The following is a 20,363-nucleotide window of genomic DNA, read 5'->3' as shown; positions in this document are numbered from 1 at the left end:
CGTGTGGTTTGAGTTATTAATCATTGATTGTGGTTCAATGGAACTCCACCTCTTTAGAAATAGCTGTCCTAGATCTGTTCATCTTTTCTAGATTAATAAATACATTAATTGATGTAAAATGTTTTCTTCTGCCCTTGAGTGTCTCTAAACTGGGACATGATGTGTCGCTTTTTCTGATCTTTTGTTACTTCTTCATGTCCGGGAGGATCTATTTAAGTGACTTCTTGATGTTGCAGGTTGTTTGTCAGACAGAGGCGTGGTTAGCAAAACCAAATGCAAAATAAGATTAATTACTGTCCATTTGTGGTTTAAAGATTTCAGAATCTTTACGTGTCAGTTCAAATGTAACTTATTTTGAAACAAAAAAAAGCATTTCTCTAGAATCAGGAGCAAATTGAAAATAAAGGCATAAAAATGGGATATCTATGGTTTTCCCACAATTGGATTCTAAAGTGCAAGCAGAGCAAACTTAAGAGATATGTCCAGTAAGGTTAACATCATCCAAGTTATTATCAGAATTTAAAAGTTGGCAATATTCAAATAAATTATTTTATTTTATTTTATGTTTTTAACCTTTTAACACTTTTGCCTGGAAAATACCCTTACTTTAATTGTGATGTTGCTATTTTAAATCCTTAAGATCAACTGTTTTCATTTCTATTCTTTAAAATCTATTAATTACTCTTGTCAAGGTTCTACAAATTTCAGTGTAAGTAAATGAATATAATATAACCATTTCACAAAGCTACTTAGGACAATGAGGTTTTCAGTTTTTTAGAGATGATCCAAGCTGTGATAAATAAGCTAAACCTCAAATCAAAATGAAGACAGACTAGAAACATTCAGCAGTAATATGTCACCCAAGCACTTAATTCATTAATAAAATTTCAACACCTTGTTGTCAGTTTCAGAGGAAGTAAAAAGAAAATCAAACAATTAATTTTTTCTTAATCGATTTCTTTTTGTGGTGCCTGTACTCATTGTAACAGTCAGGATATTTGCAGGAGATTAAAGAAAAGCTGTAAAACAGAAGATGGGATGACGTTTCACTTCTTTATGAGGAAATAAAACTGGCCTTGTTGAATCAGGTGCAGGTTTTCCACCAAACATTGGTGATATTATTGTATCTCTAATAGCACAATATAGCTTAACTTTGTGTAACAAAGTACAAAGCGGGACACATGACTACTATTAGCTTCCTTCCCAGGACTTTTGCAAAAAGGTAAAACAGTTATCTGCTTCTACAATGTTTGTATGCTGCAATAATCTCTTCCTTGGAAACTTTATTGTCCTAAATGTACTTGTATTAACTACAAGTATATTACACAGGCTGAGGCTATAATGTTTCACAAGAATATGAAGCATAACGCAGCCAGTCCAAAACACTAACCATTATTAAAAGCACTGATGAGAACAACACCTACCAGAAAAGAAACATTGATTCATCACAACCTCAATCATTATTTTTCAAATGGGTGGCGGGGGGACATGGTCATGTTTAAGGAAATCTGGTTTGTTTTCTCTTTTGGTCATTGTTTGGTCAACACTTTGACGTTAATGTGACTTGTAGACTCATTGTTTGCTTGACCCCTATGCTGAGGAAAATTACCACAATCTTTCCGGAAATGAACATTCCCACTATACGCCAATTTTTCAGGCAGACAATATTACGAAGGAAAAAAAATACACACAAGTTCAGAAGTTATTATACTTCCTAGTGTACTTTTATGGAAGTTAAGCTTTACTTTACCCCTTCTTCTATTTCCCCCTTATGTCAAAACAAACCATTAATCTATAGCAGTTGTTCACCAGTACAAGGCGAACTGTGATTCATGACAGTAAAGCCCCTGACTCAGTTTATCTTTGGTTAATGAGTAACTACCGCTGCTGACCAGCTGGACTTAAGTAAAGGAGCAGAGGTCTGGGCTCCTCATTCTGAACCTCACTCAGTCACTGCGGACACACAAGGTAAGAGTCAGTTTTGTCTTTTTGAAATTAAAGAAGCACATCAGAAAGCTGAAAAATTACGGAAAATCTTGGCACTTACAAATGTCAACTTGGTAACCGAGTTTCATTTGATGGTGCAGTTCAAAATAAACACTGAGAACCACGTTGTGAAGAATTGCTCAAGTTCTGCAGTCTGTTTTCTATTAAAGAAGAATGTCTGTCACCTTTGGGTCAGACAATAAAGATTATATGTCAGTATTTTTGACAGAAGTCATTGCAGCTCAGTAGTTTTCTCAATAATAAACAAACATTTAGTCTCCAGTTGTATTGATCAGAAACCAAGGCCGGGGTCTGTGCTGCATAACAGGCTATATGTTTGCTTAAATCCCACATGAGTCCATCAGTCCACACATTCAGATTTGTTGCTGGGCAGCTAGAACATTTACTGATTTACTAAAAACATTTGCCATTAAAATTTAGCATGAATGTCTTATTAACTTTGTCCCTTTAAGCTCAAGATTCAATTGCTGAATCTACTGTGGATTTTACCCAATCCTCTCAAACTTTTACATACAAGCTCAAAATTGTACATCCACACTAATCTCAACTTTGTTAAAATGTGTCGACTGACCTTAAAATCTGCATCCACGTCAGCAAGATGACCATTTTAAAACACCCCTACAGTTCTTACAAAAAAAGAGAGGTAAACGATCCAGCCAGAATAATGCCAGAATGTTGTTGATAGCTGTGAAAAGTGGGTGAATTCTCTGCAACCTGCTAAGAAAGATTAGTGATGAAAGTTGTTTTCATGATCCTGTAACCGTCAGAGATAACTTCAAACCCCAATGTTCTGAAGGGCAGAGACGGTGGTTCGTGAAATAAAACACTAAGTTACTTGTAATACTGAATAATATCTCTTTGTTTACCCACAGAGAGAAAAATCATCTTAGCAACAACAGATAAAATGCAGAAGCTACCACCACTTCTTCTAGCAGCCCTGGTGTGTTGCTGGATCTCCGAAAGCCAAACCAACCGCGTCTACATTCACCCCTTCCACCTTTTTGCTGTTGACAATGTCAGCTGTGAGACTCTGCAGGGCTCCGCCGTGAAGCCTCTCGAAACTGTCGCCGTGGAGACCCTTGATGTTGAAGTTTTGACCCCTGACAGCAGGGACCAGTCAAGTCTGGATGCACAGAAGCAAAACTTGACAGACAAGCCGGCAGTCCTGGCTTTTCTGTTGAATCCTCTGGGTCTGAGGATGTACCATGCCCTGAGCAGAAAACAGAACAACACCCTCTTCTCTCCAGTCAACACTTTTGGCTCACTTGTTGCCTTCTACCTCGGAGCTTCTAAGAAGACGGCACGCTCTTTTCAGGTGCATGCCTTCGATTTGCTTTTTATTGGTAGTTTTTGAGCTCTACTTTGATTTCATTTTTGGAAAGCATAACTTACTGCCCTTGCCATCCCAAATGTTCATCCTTTGCTCATAATCAATCTTTGGTTTTTGTTCTAGGAGTTTCTAGGCCTCAGTAGCGGTACCGACAGAGAGGACTGTGTATCTTTAGTAGACGGACATAAGATCCTCAGTACACTACAGGACATTAACTCTCTGGTGGACGATGGGTCTAGAGATGAAATCACCACTCAGGTCTGGGCCTTCGTACGGAGCGACGCTCAGCTATCTAGAGACTTTATTCAGGGAACACAAGACTTCTCAGACAAATCGTTTATCCGAGGCATGGACTTCTCGAAGCATGAGGAGGCGGAAACACTGGTGAACAGCTTTGTGGAGAAAGTGTCGGATGGGAAAGTGACGAACGTCTTTAACGGCCTGAACCCAAGCAACAACTTTCTCTTCATCTCATCCTTCATCTTCAAAGGCATGAGCTCTGGCTTTCCAAATCAATCACAGGAACAACTGAAGAATCAAAACTGACTTTGCTCTCTGCTTGTGTCTGTTTAGGCAATTGGATGACAGCTTTCCAGCCAGACAAGGTCTCCACGGAAGAGTTTCATGTGGACGAAACAACCAAAGTAATGACTTCAACAATGACACGCACTTATAAGTACCACTACCTGAAAGACAAGGTAAAGGTTTCTTCTATATGTTTTTTCTTTTGTTCCTTGCATTCATGTCCCAATCAGATAAGAAGAGATTTTGACTCCTCTGCTGTTTGTTTTATTGAAGGTGAATAGGTGCACTGTTGTGAAGCTGCCTCTCAGTAAACAGAGCCACATGTTGCTCGTTCTACCTCACGAAGGAACAACCCTCGGTCATATAGAGAACAAACTGCTCACCAACCTGATGGGTGGCTGGCACAAGAACCTCCAGGAAGGGTGAGAGAAGGTTTTTGTAAAGAGAGTTATTAATTAACTGAAAATATTTTTGTCACACACGTCAGTAGTTCACGACATTTGGAATTTAAATGTAAACAAATATCCTATTTTAACCAGTCCTTTCCATTTCCAATGACAATGACGACGTGATGACGACATGAAATTGTGCAGTTTGTCATGTAAACATGTAGAGCATACTGAAAGTTTAAGGTATATACTCATAATTAACACAACTGAGAGTTTGTATCCAATTCAACCAGAGATCAGTATTCCACTGTGCTGTTCAACCACAGGCTGTATAGAAGATACTTGTCTCAGGTTCACATGAATTGAGCGTATATTAGCTAAAATTTTGGAAATCTGGTGAATTTGTTAGTTGTGGTATTTTAACATCCATCCATCCATCCATTTTCTTACACCCTTCTTCCCTAATGGGGTCGGGAGGGTTGCTGGTGCCTATCTCCAGCTGCGTTCCGGGCGAGAGGCGGGGTTCACCCTGGACAGGTCGCCAGTCTGTCGCAGGGCAACACAAAGACATACAAGACAAACAACCATGCACACACACACTCACACCTAGGGAGAATTTAGAGAGCCCAATTAACCTGACAGTCATGTTTTTGGACTGTGGGAGGAAGCCGGAGAACCCGGAGAGAACCCACGCATGCACAGGGAGAACATGCAAACTCCATGCAGAAAGACCCCAGGCCGGGAATCGAACCCAGGACCTTCTTGCTGCAAGGCAACAGCTCTACCAACTGCGCCACTGTGCAGCCCGTATTTTAACACGAGATGCAAAATAGCAATATTTGTTTCTCTTTCATGGATTCAAGCACTAAAGGAAGATGTTCAAAAACAGAGGTTGTACAACATTGTCTGCCACTGGTTTAAGAAGAAAATAAACTACCAGAAGCACTTAGAAATAGTTTGGCAAAGTTTTATGCATGGCAGTCATGTGATATATCACACTGAACATCTGACGTTCTCAGGTGGAATTTCGATTTCAGGCGACTTTCTTGTTGTATAACAAGAATCTTCAAACTTCTGAGTACAGAAGTTTGAAGATTTGTACCAAGTTGAAAATAAGTGGGACTTTCTAGTATAGGAGGAATGGTGGCTCAGGTTGCAGGAGCTTGTCATGTAACCAATGATAACACAATATGGGCACTATACATGTACAGGTAATTGTAGTTGTGACTACTATGTAGAAAGATAATTATTTCTTCCCAGTTCATTATAAGTAACTTTTTTTGTATGGGTAGAAGCCATATTGAAAATTGAATTTGGGCATTCATTGTATTCCCGACTTTGGATTTCATTAGAACATCTTTACTGCCATCATACAGTTTTACTAGCCTCAGTGTGTCAAACAGAAAAAGTTTTCTGGACGATAGAGAAAAAATAAGAAGATTCCCATTTTGGTTTTAGAAATTTCTTTTTTTTTTTTCTCCTTTTTGGTTCTCAGGTTGTTGGAGCTGTCCCTCCCTAAGTTCTCCCTGTCTTCTCTGATTGACATCCATGACCTACTGACCACCATGAATCGCTCTCTTGGGGCCACGCTCTTGGGCTCCCAGGCCGAGTTCAGCCAGCTCAGCAACACCAGCCCTTTCTCCATAGACAAGGTAAACCAGACGAACTGATCTCGTGGTCATGTAAAAAAAAACACTCCACAGATTGCGTCATTAACAGCTTTGTGTTTTGTTTTTTCTGTCAGGCCATGAACAACGTGATGTTTGAGATGTCAGGGGAAGCAGCAGAACCTCAGGCCAGGACTACAGAGGCAGGCGTCGCTGTGAGGCTGTCCATCAACAGACCGTTCTTTTTCTCCGTTATAGAGGAGCATTACGAATCGATCCTGCTGCTGGGAAAGATCTCCAACCCTACCCTCTGAAGCTGTTTGATACTGAACAGATGACCAGACTATCAAAGTGCTGCTGCGTCTGACAGAAATGACCAGACGGCATAGACAAGAAATTAAGCTACAGTTTTGTCTCTTTTAGTATTAAACAGTGTTATGGTTACTCAAGGTCAGCACACAGAAAGTTACTGGAATCACTGGAGGTCTCATTTTAGTATTTATGGATAGACTTCTTCACAGTCAACTAGTTTAAAACTTCCCATCCTTTTTTTTTTTGTAATATTTACTTTCATGATGTTCTCTACAAAACTCTTCAGTAGGCTTGGTAAAGTAGTCTATTTGAAATGATTAACTTCTTATGTTATTGTAATTAAGAGTTTATTTTTGTTTGCCTGCGATTGTATAAATAAAACATTCCAGAGGAATGGGTTATGTGTGGATGCTCTTTGAAATGGGAAATGTAAAAGGAAATGCCATTCAGGAAAGTCAAGAAAAGGCAACAAGAGTTTAGCTGCTCAACTCAACTTCCTACCAAAGGACCCAAGTCAAATTTTCCCAACTATGCAGTGATAAAAGAGCAAGAAAAACCAAACCAGAGTTTCAAAATGAGACATCGTACAGGTAGGTATGATGTTAGATAGTTTCCACTCCTACCATTTAAATGCAAATGATTTGATCAGCTGAGACAAGGTTGAGTTTCTGTAAAATACTCTGGTGTAAAACTGCTCCATTCCCACTGTGAAGCACTGGAGAGGATCTATGATGCTGTGGGCTTGATTCTCTTTCAGTTGCAATGGAGGCTTTGATTGGGTGCATCGCCTCGTGAACGCCTTAAAATTTTTTATTTTTTTTTACAAATATTTTTGCTGTTTCTGCCAGAAAACTGAAAACAACTGGATGTGGAATTATGATCCAAAGCATGACCAAATTACCAGAAAAACTGTTACTGAATCTAAAAACAACAAAATAAAAAAAAATCTAAATATTTTCTTGACAATTTCGGTAAAAGGGCTGAAAAAAGTTTGCATGGTCCTGAAAATTAACCTAATCTTATAGCTTCTTTAAATTAGACAAAACAATTGCTCCCAGAGTCGCCCTTTTTAATAGATTGTTAGAAAAAAAAACAACAACAATATAATTAAGCAACCTATTCAGGATCACATGCAGCTACCACATCATCTGTGGATAAAAACACAGATGACATAAATCCTTTGTCTTTATTCCCAAAGTATTCATTTGGATTCTGCAACCTCAGTGTACATATTCCACATTAACACTATTTTTATCTGTAAGGCGCTTAAAAAAATGAAATAAACATGCTGTTGCTGAGTTTACCCTTTAAAAATAAAATTCGGCTCTTTTAGAAACATTCAAACCCAAGAGGTGATCAATATAGTAGTTTTTACAATGAGGATACACTACACAGTAGCATATGATCCCATAGTAACCTACCAACCCTGGTACACATGTAGCCCAGTCGTTTGCTGCACTGTGAGGGCTCAGTGGTTTGGACGATGATTTCATAAAGTCAGTTCTTTTTTTTCCTCATGTCGTCGGGGACAAAACTTTCATTTCTTAGAGGAAATCTGAAGGTGTGCAGAGAAATCCCCGTTGCCTTCAGAGCGGATGTTCTACTGGTTCTGTTCGCCGAGGTCCCGGGCTTCTTTCACGAGCTCCGTCAGGGTGGAGAACATGGAGATGTCACTGGGCCGGAGGCCCATTTTCTGAATCTGAGACAAAAGCAAATAGAGAAATGACACATAAAGTAAAACACCTGCTACTTTGCTAGGCGCTTTGAGCTTTGATTGTGTCCATTTGTGCATCAAAGCGACACAAACCTGTTCGCCCAGATATTCCACATCCAAGGCCAGCTGGAGACGGATCTTGCTGTCGTCTGTCGGCCCACCGTTGGTTCCTGTTGTGACAGCAGCGCTTGCACCTTTTCTGGCTTGCTTTAAACGCTTCAGACTGTCTTCCATCTTTTTCACTGAGCTCAGCACCTCTGAGATGGTCTCATAGTACCTGAAAAAGAGGAGAGTTTTGACCAAAAGACTAAATTCAGGGCACAGGACATTCTTCCTAGTAGCATCACAACCTCTTTGGGTTAGTTTAGTTTCATGAATGTAGATTTGAGACTTACTTCTGTGTGCAGTCAGACAGTGTAACTCTGAGCCATTCCTGTGCCGTTTGGGGGTTGACCAGCCCTGTGGAGTCCGCTAGCAGCTGGTGTAATGGCTGTAAAGCGTTGTCCATGTATGCCGATGCTCGTACTGGTAGGTCCTTCACAGGAACAAAAAGGCAAAATATTCTAAGAGATTACAAGTGTGAGCTGATAATATGCGGGGGAGGGAAAGATCCACCTACTTTATTGGTCCTGCGGTAGAGTCGTGGGACCTCGGAGGCACTCTTCAGGAAGCGGCAGGAGCGCTCGGTCAGATGCTGCGTCATCCTGGCGTTCAGAGGCGGAATGCTGCTGGACAGGCGAACCCTGGAGTCTGCGAGGGCATCTGTCAGACAGAACGCTTTGTTACGGTAAACGTCCAGGAAGCGGCGACATAAAATTTATAGAACATCATCCTGAACTCCTGCCTGTTTTATTTAGTTGTAGCTTCTGCAGTTTTTGTACCTAATTTTCCAGTTTTGAAAGGGAGCATTTTTAACATTTCTTGAGAAATGTAGTGTTTTTCTATGACTGTGTGCTACTTCAGATGTGACCCATGCATACTTCTGTGATTAATTTTTTTTTCCCCACATAAGCTTTGATAAGTTCTCTTTCTTAGTTTTTGCTCATGTATCTAATAAATATTATCTACTAGGAGGTCAATTAAAAATGTATTTGATCTGTATCATAAGCGGTCTCATTTCATAAAAGAATAAACTGGGAAGAGCGCAAATTAAAATGTTCACAAAAATGAGAAGCAAAACATGTGAGATTTGAGGATTTTTCTGATCATCTCCATAATTCATGACCATAAAAACATAATAGTTAATCGCAAGAGTATGAATTTGTTTACTTATACACATGAAAAAGATGTGGCTCGGGATAAAATGGTAAAAGCTGGGCAAACCCACCCAGAACTAAAGAAAACAATTAGTAGTAATTTTATTTTTTCACTATGGGTTCATAAAGTATTTTTGAGTTTAGCTGAATACTCCTTAAGTGAATGTTTAATTACATTCAAGGAGTGTAAACATCCTAAGTTTTTCATAACTGCTCAATGCTAAAGAAATATAAAAAAACAGTGAAAAAAAAATGTCCAAAGATTCTGATTGTTTTTTAACTTTCCGTCATATTCTGACAAAAAAATAAATAAAATAAAAAAAGAACTGCTCCCAGTGTGCATTGTATGGCCAACTTACCTTCTACAACTGCAAAGTTTTTGATCCCGATAGCATCTAATCGCTGTCTGACCATCTCTGACAACTCTGGGATCTAAAAGAAAGAAGACATAGAAAATATAAAAAAACTACACTGAAGAATATTTTTTTTATATTACTAATAGAGGAAACATCTCGGTGATCCTTCTGTATTGTTCTGTCTTCAGACCGTGTGCGCACACACCTTCTCCTGCAGCTTCTGAATGTCAGCTGCGATGAAAACCAGCTGCTTGGTGGACAGAGCTGCCGGGCCGCCGCCCTCGCTGCCGCCTTCGTCCAGGGACGTTCGGCTGGACGTGGAAGAGGCCGAGCTCGGCAGGGGTCTGGACGGCTCCTTCAGAGCCTCGATGGCCGGAGTTTTAGTCAACGCCTGTGTGGATTGACTCAGTTAGGTAAAGCCTGGACAGGGTTGCTCTTCTTGCTCCTCTTTCATTTCTGCATTTGGCTTTACCTCATCCAGAAACTTGGCATATCGCGAGTACAGCTGCAGAGTCAGCTTCCAGAAGCGGTGAGCCAAAGGTGGCAGGTAGACCTTGTCCGACCAGCACCTCACCAAGCAGGACCACAACACCTCAGACACCTGCAGGTGGAACAAACTGCCAGCTGGAAAGGAGCAGAAACACAGGGGCATTGTGGGAAACGTGTGCGGCAAACACCGACGTTTAACGTTTAGGCATAAACTCCCCACCTGGTGCTGCTTCTAATCCGTCTCCTATGGTGTTCTCCAGGCGGCCGGCAATCTCTTTGTACCTGAAAAATGGAAGAAAATATTCAGCGTACGGAAGGACAAAAATGGTATGAGCTCAACGTTTGCGCCAGCACGGATTCAAAACCGCTCAACAACACGTGCGTGGTAATTTTGGACTTCCCGGAGAAGCTTAGCCGTGGAGGGTTTGTGTTGTGAAATGTGGACAGGCGGCCTGATCTTTGCTCTGACGTGCAGAGATGAACCTGCATGTTGTGCGTTTTATAGTGTGTTTCTGTGTAGTGGAGGGGGCAGCGGGAGGACATCTGTACTTTTTCCCCCCCAACCTCAACAGCAGCCATTCTTCCAAGGTCTACTGTCATAGCAGTGAGCAACGTTCAGTAATGTGCTGACACATTCTGAATTGACATTTTGTTTTTGAGTCGCTCGTCTCTGTGAAACCGTCAGCGATAAGTCATTTCCCAGATTCCGGTAAAAGCGGGTTTTGTTCGTGTCGTGAGCGCCTGCCAAGTTGTCTTTATTGACAGAGAACGCTGACAGGCTGTTATTTTAATCGCAGTCTGTCTCTCTGAGCCCTAAAAAGCAAAGAAACGTCAATTTAACAAATTACACACTTAGCAGGATTTTTACTCGGACCCAAACTCTGACTTTCAGATGGAGTCCTCTCTGCAAAATGCATTCCCCTCAAAAATTATTATCAGTTTAGTGAGAATTGAAAAGCAATCCCTGAAATCAATAATTTCACTTTTTTTTAAAAATAAGTATTGAGTCCATATTCTTAGCTTTTGGGGACTATACAACAAAGTAAAACAGACAAACCTTCCAGGTTTTAATATTCCATCATGTCACTTTTCCTCATTTTGATCGCGTTACAACCACGCATTTTGTGGTTTTACTAGGATTTATGTGACACATCAACCTAAAATAGTCAATATTTGTGAAGGGAAATGAAAATGACACATGGTTTTTACAACTTTTAAAAAAGTGTGGTGTATTTAAAACAAAAGCTAATCCAAAAAATATTGATATCAACTGACATGAAATTCTTATATTATGAAATGCGGTTGAGATTGGAGAGCAAATGTTCAGCTATTTTGACATGACAGCACATTTGGAGGAAACTAAAACCTTCAGACACTTTCACTCAATTTCCTGTCAAAATCAGGGGAAACCAGGATTTTCCATTGTTCTTGTGATCACGGATTTGGGAGCCTGAAGAGTAATTTAGAGATGTTTGTTCTCAGTGTAACTGGAGGAGGTGGACTGAAGCTTATTCATTGATTTGATTCACTCAATGGGTTAAATAATACAAGACCAAGTTACCTCTGTATACATCTTCAAGATATTACATTTCAGGAGACGATTTATTTGTGTTTTAAGGAGATGAAAACGTGCTACAGCAAAACATTTCTCCTTTCGTAACTCAGCATTTGCACAGACACCCTAAAATGTTTGATTCCTTACCGTCTGACATTCACCTTCAGGATGCTAAAAAACTCATTTTAGGCAAAACGCACATTTTTTAAAGCTTCCTTTGAAAGTGAGTGAGTTTATTTTGACTCGGCGCCGTACAAAGCCTGGATTTACAGCCCGACTCTAGGTGTGTGCGAGTGTAGTGTGTATTCAGTAACCGATCTCCAGGATTAACAAGGCGTTAAACAAATTAGGGGCATGTTTACCGAAGCTGGAAGTAGACAGGCAGGTTCCATTTGTTGTTGAAACTGATATACGACGGATGAACTCTCAGTCTCTTCACACTGGCCTGAGAACTGCACTGCTGCTCGAAACGCAGGACGAAGTCCATGCTAACGCTGTAGCGCTAAAACACGGGAGAAGAAGTACAGATCAAATCTTGAAGTTCATAGAACACGGCAAACCTCTGCTATAGAGCGTTTTGAACGACATGCCAGAAACATTTGCGTACCTCATAGAATATCTCAGGGTTCCCGGGGCTGAAGATGTAAGCCAACCTTTCCTCTACTCCTCTGATCATCTCCGGCCACACAGAGTTCACCAGAAAATCATAACCTGGCACTGTGTCAGCCTTGTCACTGAGGGGGGAAAAAGGCCAAATGAAAGCTGTTTTCACTGGTTTACCAAGTTGTTGTTATTATTAAGAGGATGTGGGTTGTAGTTTTGTTTTTGTTTTTTTGACTCTAAAAAAATAATAAAAATAGAAGATGCACAGCAAGTAGTGCCAACTAACGAACCTACTTTTGAGTTTAAAAAATACAAAACGAATGACTTCATGTCTAATTTACTCTAATTTTAATAATACCTGGATATAGCTCCTCCAGTCACCTCTCGAAGCAGTCTGCAGTGGTGAGGGACAAAGTCCAGCAGTCTGGAGAACATCAGCTGAAGACCGCTCGGACTGGACTTCACAACTTCTTCTACTATAACCTGGAAAGAGAAGAAGACACACAATCTCTAGCACTTACAGGCAAAAATAATCAGCATTTTGCTGAAATCTTTCTTCTTTTTTTTTTTTTTTCATTTGCATCATGCAGCTTGCTCCCATCTACAATATAAAATTAAGCTAAGCTCAGGTTTAGTCTAATAGTGGACTAAAAAAATCAACACAGCAAGTTTAACCCCTGTTAACCAAATATTAAACAAAGAAAAGTCAATTCAGAACTGTTTCCAACTTTAACGAGACGTATAACCTGCACAAAACAACCGAAAGAACAGAGATAAATGTCTGAACGAATATGATTCATCAGTTTGCACGAGCCCGCATAAAGTTCAGTTGTTCTGGTAGGTCGTCATCACCAAATACACAAAACATGGTGGAACCGCTGTATCACCAGAAAGATGAGTGTTTCTGCAAAACTGATAAGGGATGTGAATGAAACCGGTCAGGGAGGCTGCTTAGGGGCCTAGAGCAACATTAAGGAGCAGCAGGAATTTCTAAAAAGTTCTGGCTATGTGATACATTCGACTAAAATCACATGTATTAATTGTACGGCCAAGTCAAGAAGGACGGAGGCCCAGCTAAAATTTTGCAAAACCACATCTGAAGTCTCCTCCCGCCCCCCAAAACAAACAAACAAACAAACAAAAAACTAGCAATAAATCATCAAAGATGTGTACCTGGTCCATGTAGGGTTTGACCAGCACTTGTCCCACCAAAGCTTCTGCGTCTCGGGTTTTGTCTATGGTGGCGTACGTCCTCAGGCAGTGGCGCACCATGTCCACGTTGGACGTCTGCAGGCCCTCGATCAACAGGCCCTCCAGGGACTGCTGCAGCATGGAGGTGATCCCCGCAATGCGCTGCCAGAACACAACAAACTGCATCAAAAACAGATGCTTGCCACTGCCGCTTCTTTTTCTATAACTTCAATGGAAAGCACAACACAGACACGTGAAGGCTTTTCTGGGCAATCAGGACAGACAAAAAGGGAATCGAACCATTCGATCAAGTAGGAGAGAAGCTTATCAATCGTCTCTGTGGTTAACCGTTCCGACACTTACAGGTCTGACTTTGTCGAGCAGGGGCATGCCTTTGCTTTGCACAGCGTGAAACTGAAGCTGGTTGAATTCTGTTGCAATCCGCTCCAGGATCTGGCCCGCTAACAAAGGGCTGTTCACACACACAGACACACAATCACTCATGGGGACATAAACACATAACCAAGCTGAGCAAATATTAACCTCCAACACTTGTTTGCCTTCCGCAAAGTCAGTATGAAATTAATACTGAATCCATATTATTACTGTAGTAGAAGGTTTTTATAATTTGGCATCTGCTGTTTGTAAAGTGTGCACCATCCTTTGGTCATCAATCTACAAAAAGCTCAAACGGAGAGTCTGTTCTGTTTCCCACCTGCTTGTTTCCAGAGAACTGGAGTCCTTTGAGCTCTGCGAGTGCAGAATCTTCTCAATCTTCTCCACTGAGCGAACCACCTGAATCAGCCTCAGAACGCACAGCTGAGGGACAATAACAAAGACGGATCAATTCACAAAGTGGAGACGCTCCACTTTATTATCTAATTAAACAGTCGAGAAGTAGAATCCACAGATAATATTAGTGTCTTTACCTTTTTTTCTAAGTGAATTCGCCCAGTTTGCCACAGACAACAGATGACTGTATTGCATTACAGATAAAGATCAGATATTAGGAAAAAGATCCAAACCTTCTTTTTCTGCAGGTCTTCCTGTTTGGACAGTTGGTTATCGATGGCCTGTATCACTTCACTCACACAGGAACGCAGACTCTGCCAGAAAAAACAAACAAAAAAAAACATATTTTGAATTGGCTAAAACACACAGAGCAAAGAAAAGAACAAAGATTATTATGATTTTTTTTTTTTTTAGGGTTTTATACCATGACCTCCTCTCGTAACTGTCCCAGTGGCACAGAAAGCTGATTGAGGGCTTTGTCCATTCCCACCTGAGATGAGAAATAATAAGAAATCACAATAAGAAATATCTACTTTGAAACACATATAATACTACCTGAAGTCTATGTGAGGTGAGTTTATTGCCTTGAACACAGAAATATCCATTCTTAATTTCCAGGTGTAGAATTCGTATCCAAACTTAATTTCTTCTGACAAGCTTAAGTCAGAGTCTGACTTATTATGAACACTAAAGATTCATAATGCCTCAATGCTATAGGAAGTTCTGGAGAACACAGTGAGTTTAACATTTTACTGGTAGATTTTTGATCACAGTTGAGGGGTACAGATGAGGCCTGTGTTCATTCGGACACGCTTGGACAATGTGAGTGATGGGCAGATGATGTTTCACTGAGCGTTTCTTACATACTGATAACGACACGGAAACTGACCATTTATTGCTCATTAGCGACATCTGCTGGATCCCCGAAATCATTGCAGACATCCAAGACAATTGTTCTTGATTCAATCATTCTAGCATGAGAACACCCAATGACAGATGAATGGATTCACTTTACATAAGTGCTTGCTATTAAATGATAGCTAATGACAAATAATATTACAATTATTTTGACGTAAAGAAACTATGAGTTACGACAAATATGGTCTGTCAAATGCGGAGCTGGTGAAAATATTTTTGAAAGGAAGTAAAAAAAAATTAAAAAAACCTCTAGTAGAAGGTTTTGTTTAAATCTTTGGTAAATATAGCAAGTTGTGAAAGTTAAATTGCCTTTGTACATTGATAAGAGGGCAGAGAGGTCCAAATAAAGTTTCATCCCCTTCTTTGAAAATAAAAGCAAATGAGTTTAGACGTTTCCTAATAGCCACATTTAGGCATGAAAACAATCTATATTGTTTACTGTGATTGTATTATTGGTTCAAAATGAGCGATATATTCCACACGAGGTCATGCTTTTTACTCTAGCACTATTTTTGTTTTGTGTATTTTTGTAAAAAAAAAAATCTATCAACTTAAAGTCTTTAATGCAATATTAAATTAAATTCAGTGAGTTGTTTTTTTTAACTTGTGGTTTATAAAAACCACATAGATTCCACCATATACATATAAGGTAGAATCTATGCGGAAATGTTCTATGGCAGCCAAGTTTGTGTTCTCACATTAGATCTAAATGTTTCATTGCAGCCATACAGAAAACAAGTAAAATATTCTGAAGGAAGAAATTTTTTATTAAAAACCTGACAATAACGAGAGAAAAATAAAAATGCAAATCGATGCACTGTGTACTGAAAAGATCCTTGATCTGTTGCTGTGTCACCAAAATGTAACATTTTGTGTAATTATTAGCAGTGGTTGTCAGGCATGTATTCATATAAACTGTCCTGTCCTATCGATCTCTTTCCATCTGCCAGTGGAACGCTGGACATGTAGCGGCAGCAACTCACCAGGTTGGTAGAGAGGTTGACAAAATCTGCGTAATCCTTGTTGATGAGCTCCACCATGGCTGTTTTCAGCAGTTTATAGTACATCTCCAGGTCTTCTCTCATCTCCTCCAGCTGGACCTGCTTTCGACACTCGGCCACAAATTGGTCGACGTCAAAATCATCCTGGAGGCAACAGCAGAAAATGTGAGTGGCAGTTCTAACACTCAGAGATAATCATAGAAATAACTAAGTTTTCTTTTGTTCATACAAAAAATCTCAAACTATAGTATTTCAGTGGGATTTTATATAATACACTAGAAGCAAGTAGAGCATACTTGTGAGTCAGAAAGAAATTGATACAAGCTTTTCTTTTACAAATTGTGTGACATCCATTTGTCTTTAGTCAACTGTGGAGCCAAACTTTACTGTAATAACAACTGCAAGTCTTTTGGGGTGTGTCTGTAGCATCTTCGCTAAACTGCATGGAGAATACATACATTTTCAAATTACGCCTCAGATTCTCCATTAGATTCAGCTTAGCTTTTATAAATTCATAATGAGGATAGTGCATAGTTGTAAACAATGTTGCACAACTGTGTTTAAAACTATCACATAAAACTCAGTGACGACGTGTAAAAGTTAAAGCGGTGTAAGTACTTCTGGAAGGCAAAGTAAATAGAAGAGATCCTGAGAACATAAATATTTAGTCCTTTATTTAAGACATATTGGTTGTGATAAAACAGATGCTGGAAATTAAAACCGCAGGCGAATGCATGTGTGTACATTTTTGGACACAGTATCAAAAATAAATCTTTAAACAACAACAGTTAACATCCAATATCGACATTTGCCCTGTTTAATGTTAAACTGCTTGGCAGGTGCTAACCACAGCGCTCTAAAATAACGCGAGTTTAACAAACTCTCACCTTCATAAAAACATCTTTATCGAAGCACAGAGAATCTGGTCCTTTCGGTAAATTCATGTTGGATCTTAAAAGACAGCTCAGCACAGTATTCGCGGATAAAGATGACAAACTGTCAGGTTAGCTGCTACAGCGTAGCTTCCGCAAACATGGCACTTCCCGTGACACCACCGCGCCCTCTAGAGGCCGGGGGGTCTTCAGACGCCATTGAGGCGGTGAGGCGTGCTGTCCTGTCGCTTTACGGAGAGTTTGCCGTATTTACTTGTAATAAGTTAATTTTCTTCACTTTTGAATTATCGTAGCAATACATTTGTACTTCTACTGTGCTACAAAAATTGCCTGGCCGTAGATAAATACGGGTATATACAGTATTTGCTAATGTTCAGACGTACGTCTTCGTGTCCGCCATCTTAGGTAGGTCAACGTTGGCAGCAGGCGATTAGAGCAGCTTTTATTGTAAACGTGACCACATCCAGAAATGCCGGTGTCCTGTTCGGCTTATGGCTGTAAAAACAGACGAACCATTCTAAGTAAACATCGAGGGATAACTTTTCACCAGTGAGTTGACGTTTGTTGTGTTTCAATATTGTCTGCCGCTTTAAATGTAATTTAAACTATCAAAAACATTACCGGTATGCTTTGATTTTTGTTACCAAGCAAAACATACTTTCAAGTTGTTAACTTTATGCACACTCACCGAATTTTTGCCCTAATTAGAAGTAAGCCTGTTATGACTTTGTTGATTTTAAAGGTTCCCCAAAGATCCTGGGCTCAGAAAAGCCTGGATCTTAGCATTCAGAAGACTGGACTTCAAGCCATCTAATAAAACCGTCCTCTGTAGTGATCACTTTTTGCAAGCTGATTTTGACAGAACTGGTCAAACTGTACGATTGAGGGAAGGTGTTATCCCTTCTGTTTTTGCATCTTTTCCAAATCATCTAAAGAGGGTTAGTACATACAGAGTTTTTTTTACAGATATGCCACCTAAGTTTAAATAATTAAATATCTTTTCTCAACAATATATCTCTGTTTTCAAATCTGAAGAGGCCCATTAAAGCCAGGTCAACGAAGACATCAAGGCGTGCATTGGAACCAATCAAGGATCCCCTCCCTGCTCCCAAATGTCCAGAACCTCCAAAGCCTGCAGTCTCTGTAAGTAAAGTGTCATGCAAAAGCTTTCAGACTTTTTTTTTAACTTTAAATCTTCGAAATTCAACATATTTTATTTAGATTATATGTGATACACTTGCAGAGTAGAACATAAATGTGGAGTGTAAACAAAAATTATTCAGCATTTTAAAACAGTTTCTTTCTTAAAACATAAACAGTTCACAGCAATTTACAGCAAAAGTGTTTCTTTAGTCAACAAATCTTTCATTCTGTAGGATCATCACTATGCTCTGGATCCTACTCAAGTAAAAAAAAAGCTATCTGACGCTCAAGCACGGATCGAGGAGCTGGAGCGACAACTCAGAAATGCAAAGGATCGAGAAAGGAGACAGAAACAAGTTTTAAAGTCACTGCTGGAGCAATTAGAAGAAAGAGGAATGCTATCAGAGGCAATAGAGATCGAGCTGCTCCAGGAATCTGGTAGGTCCAGTGATCAGCTGTAAAGCGAGGAGAAAACATAAAGAACTTAATTAACTTCTATAAAATGTTTGACCATCATTGCAATGAAAGGAATGAGAGGGATAGCTCCACAACGTCATCACTTTAAAAAAATATTTCCTAAATTATGGAAACACTGAACAAAACTGGGATCACATCCTGTCCCTGTGATGTTGAAGAATTTCCTGGGTTTCCCCCCCGTGTATTACAAGCCTGACCTAGGCTTTACTCTTGTCCCCACCAGGCTAAGCATTGCTGATTTATTTAGGTCTTTTTAAAATGTTTGCAGTTATTTAAGACTTTATAGTTGGTGTTCAGGTATTAATCATCCAATCTTTCCATAGCACATAATTATCAGGTGATATTTTCAAATTTCCTGTCAACTTTAAACATTTTTAACTCAAAAACACAACGGGCCGCTGGATGAATGACCACAGCCAACCACCGGGCTTTGCAAGTTTTCTGGGGTAAAACCTCACTGTCCCTTTAAACCCAGTGTAAACAGCAAGGGGTATTGTATTAACTACCCCTTGCTATTTAATGTACCGGTACATTAAAAGTAGGAGTACTCTTACATTAAAAGTAAGACTACTTTTAATGTATCTGTCAGTTTTATTACCAGTACCTGTGAGGAGTTCTTTCAGTTTTTGCAACCTTCATAGTTCTTGCAGTAACAAATATAGGACCGGAAGTGACTCTGATAGATTAAGTGAACCAGTGTCTGGTGAGAGCATGTCAACTCTGCTCTTTACTTTATTTCTCAAACCATAACTTAATCACAAACTTTTTTTTTTTTTTTTGGTATTTGTCAGTATTACTAGAGATAAGGATGCTACATGCAGTAAGCAACAGAAAGTTGAGCTTTATAAAAACATCTCTGCCTCAATACAAACAAAGTACATCATGGATAACTCACAAGCTCATTGTTATTGTAAAGTTTGAGTTTTAATTTTGTTCGGTTCCTGCTTCATGTAAAATTCTTCATTTTACGCTCACGATAACTTTTTTTTTTCTTTACTTTGGTTCACTGGCAGATTGACGCATCAAACTTCAAGCAATCAGGGGGGATCATACCACTGGACGAAAGTTGCAGATTTCTTGAAACCCCCTGCTGTGCTCTACCTGCTGTTCCACTCCACAAGCTTTATTTGAATGTGTTCACCACTCCTCCTCAGAAAGATGATCACTCATTTCAGCCAGCAGAAATTCTGGATTAAAAAGGGATGATTGTAAACTTAAAGCCTGTTGACTGGGAATGACCCTTTGGGCAGTTCATAATTTAGTGTTTTGTGAGACTAGTAATATATGTTCTGAGTCAATGTAGTCCATGAACTATCATTTTTAAGCTGCGAGTAAATGTCTTTGTAGATTTCTTTCCTGTCAATTTCAACTTGCACATGATCATATATAAAAACTCTTTTTGGTAAAAAAAAATAAATATGTGTTGTACAATTTTGTGAAAATGTGAGGTTTCTGGAAATTCTTTTCAATTAAGCAAATACAGATTATTTCAGACACTTAATTCACTAAGTGAATCACATTACATAGATTAATTACGTACTGGCGGATGTTTTCATAGTTCTGTTACAAAAAGAGGTCCTTTTACAGCTAATGAAGACAAGACATTTAGGATTAGAAAATGACATCAGATCAATAAACACATTTTTAATACAGAGATGTGAAGTTATTGAAAATCGTTAAAACTTGCTTAAAGTTTGTGATTGTCAAAAAATACCTTTTAATTTGACTGTCAAGCCACATCTAAACGCATATTCAAATTTATTGAATATGATCGTATTTCTGTTTTTAAAAAGTTATTGAACATT

The 20,363-nt window shown here is 39.4% G+C and overlaps 3 protein-coding genes across 4 annotated transcripts; 2 read left to right on the top strand and 1 right to left on the bottom strand.

Moving 5' to 3' along the window:
• Window positions 1-1,815: 1,815 nt before the first annotated feature.
• agt (angiotensinogen) lies at window positions 1,816-6,564 on the top strand. The gene is made up of 7 exons (XM_044135743.1): window positions 1,816-1,968; window positions 2,880-3,322; window positions 3,461-3,827; window positions 3,911-4,035; window positions 4,136-4,284; window positions 5,747-5,903; window positions 5,996-6,564. Exons 2-7 carry the CDS (start codon window positions 2,912-2,914, stop codon window positions 6,170-6,172), a joined length of 1,386 nt encoding a protein of 461 aa, XP_043991678.1. The 5' UTR covers window positions 1,816-1,968; window positions 2,880-2,911; the 3' UTR covers window positions 6,173-6,564.
• Window positions 6,565-7,222: 658 nt separating this feature from the next.
• Window positions 7,223-17,065, bottom strand: cog2 (component of oligomeric golgi complex 2). The gene is made up of 18 exons (XM_044135742.1): window positions 16,933-17,065; window positions 16,028-16,189; window positions 14,551-14,616; window positions 14,360-14,440; window positions 14,050-14,153; window positions 13,698-13,806; window positions 13,317-13,496; window positions 12,502-12,626; window positions 12,148-12,274; window positions 11,903-12,042; window positions 10,206-10,267; window positions 9,969-10,120; window positions 9,702-9,887; window positions 9,500-9,572; window positions 8,504-8,646; window positions 8,280-8,419; window positions 7,978-8,161; window positions 7,223-7,869 (listed from the first exon to the last, which is right to left on the bottom strand). The coding sequence occupies exons 1-18, from the start codon at window positions 16,987-16,989 to the stop codon at window positions 7,771-7,773; spliced, it is 2,190 nt and encodes a 729-aa protein (XP_043991677.1). The 5' UTR covers window positions 16,990-17,065; the 3' UTR covers window positions 7,223-7,770.
• Window positions 17,066-17,071: 6 nt separating this feature from the next.
• On the top strand, window positions 17,072-20,163 carry LOC122842143 (THAP domain-containing protein 6-like). Of its 2 annotated transcripts, none has more exons than XM_044135745.1 (6): window positions 17,072-17,144; window positions 17,344-17,487; window positions 17,681-17,876; window positions 17,974-18,081; window positions 18,315-18,519; window positions 19,572-20,163. In XM_044135745.1, exons 2-6 carry the CDS (start codon window positions 17,408-17,410, stop codon window positions 19,574-19,576), a joined length of 594 nt encoding a protein of 197 aa, XP_043991680.1. In that variant the 5' UTR covers window positions 17,072-17,144; window positions 17,344-17,407; the 3' UTR covers window positions 19,577-20,163. The 2 variants fall into 2 exon arrangements, with proteins under 2 accessions (XP_043991680.1, XP_043991679.1); XM_044135744.1 differs by having other exon boundaries at window positions 17,126-17,193.
• Window positions 20,164-20,363: the final 200 nt, after the last annotated feature.

Source organism: Gambusia affinis, linkage group LG13 (assembly GCF_019740435.1).
Source record: "Gambusia affinis linkage group LG13, SWU_Gaff_1.0, whole genome shotgun sequence".
NCBI lineage: Eukaryota > Metazoa > Chordata > Actinopteri > Cyprinodontiformes > Poeciliidae > Gambusia > Gambusia affinis.
Note: the sequence above shows the minus strand (reverse complement) of the source record. Positions and strands in the feature narration are given on the sequence as shown.

Bases quoted from the DNA above. Each gene is read 5' to 3' on its own strand.
- agt (XM_044135743.1), top strand. From the start codon at position 2,912: ATGCAGAAGCTACCACCACTTCTTCTAGCAGCCCTGGTGTGTTGCTGG. The intron at 4,036-4,135 runs GTAAAGGTTTCT...GTTTTATTGAAG, and splicing joins ACCACTACCTGAAAGACAAG to GTGAATAGGTGCACTGTTGT. The intron at 5,904-5,995 runs GTAAACCAGACG...TTTTTCTGTCAG, and splicing joins GCCCTTTCTCCATAGACAAG to GCCATGAACAACGTGATGTT.
- cog2 (XM_044135742.1), bottom strand. From the start codon at position 16,989: ATGAATTTACCGAAAGGACCAGATTCTCTGTGCTTCGATAAAGATGTT. The intron at 12,275-12,501 runs GTATTATTAAAA...TTCCCCCCTCAG, and splicing joins ACTGGAGGAGCTATATCCAG to TGACAAGGCTGACACAGTGC. The intron at 7,870-7,977 runs GTTTGTGTCGCT...CTTTTGTCTCAG, and splicing joins TGGAATATCTGGGCGAACAG to ATTCAGAAAATGGGCCTCCG.
- LOC122842143 (XM_044135745.1), top strand. From the start codon at position 17,408: ATGCCGGTGTCCTGTTCGGCTTATGGCTGTAAAAACAGACGAACCATT. The intron at 17,488-17,680 runs GTGAGTTGACGT...TTGATTTTAAAG, and splicing joins CGAGGGATAACTTTTCACCA to GTTCCCCAAAGATCCTGGGC. The intron at 17,877-17,973 runs GTTAGTACATAC...TCAAATCTGAAG, and splicing joins TTCCAAATCATCTAAAGAGG to AGGCCCATTAAAGCCAGGTC.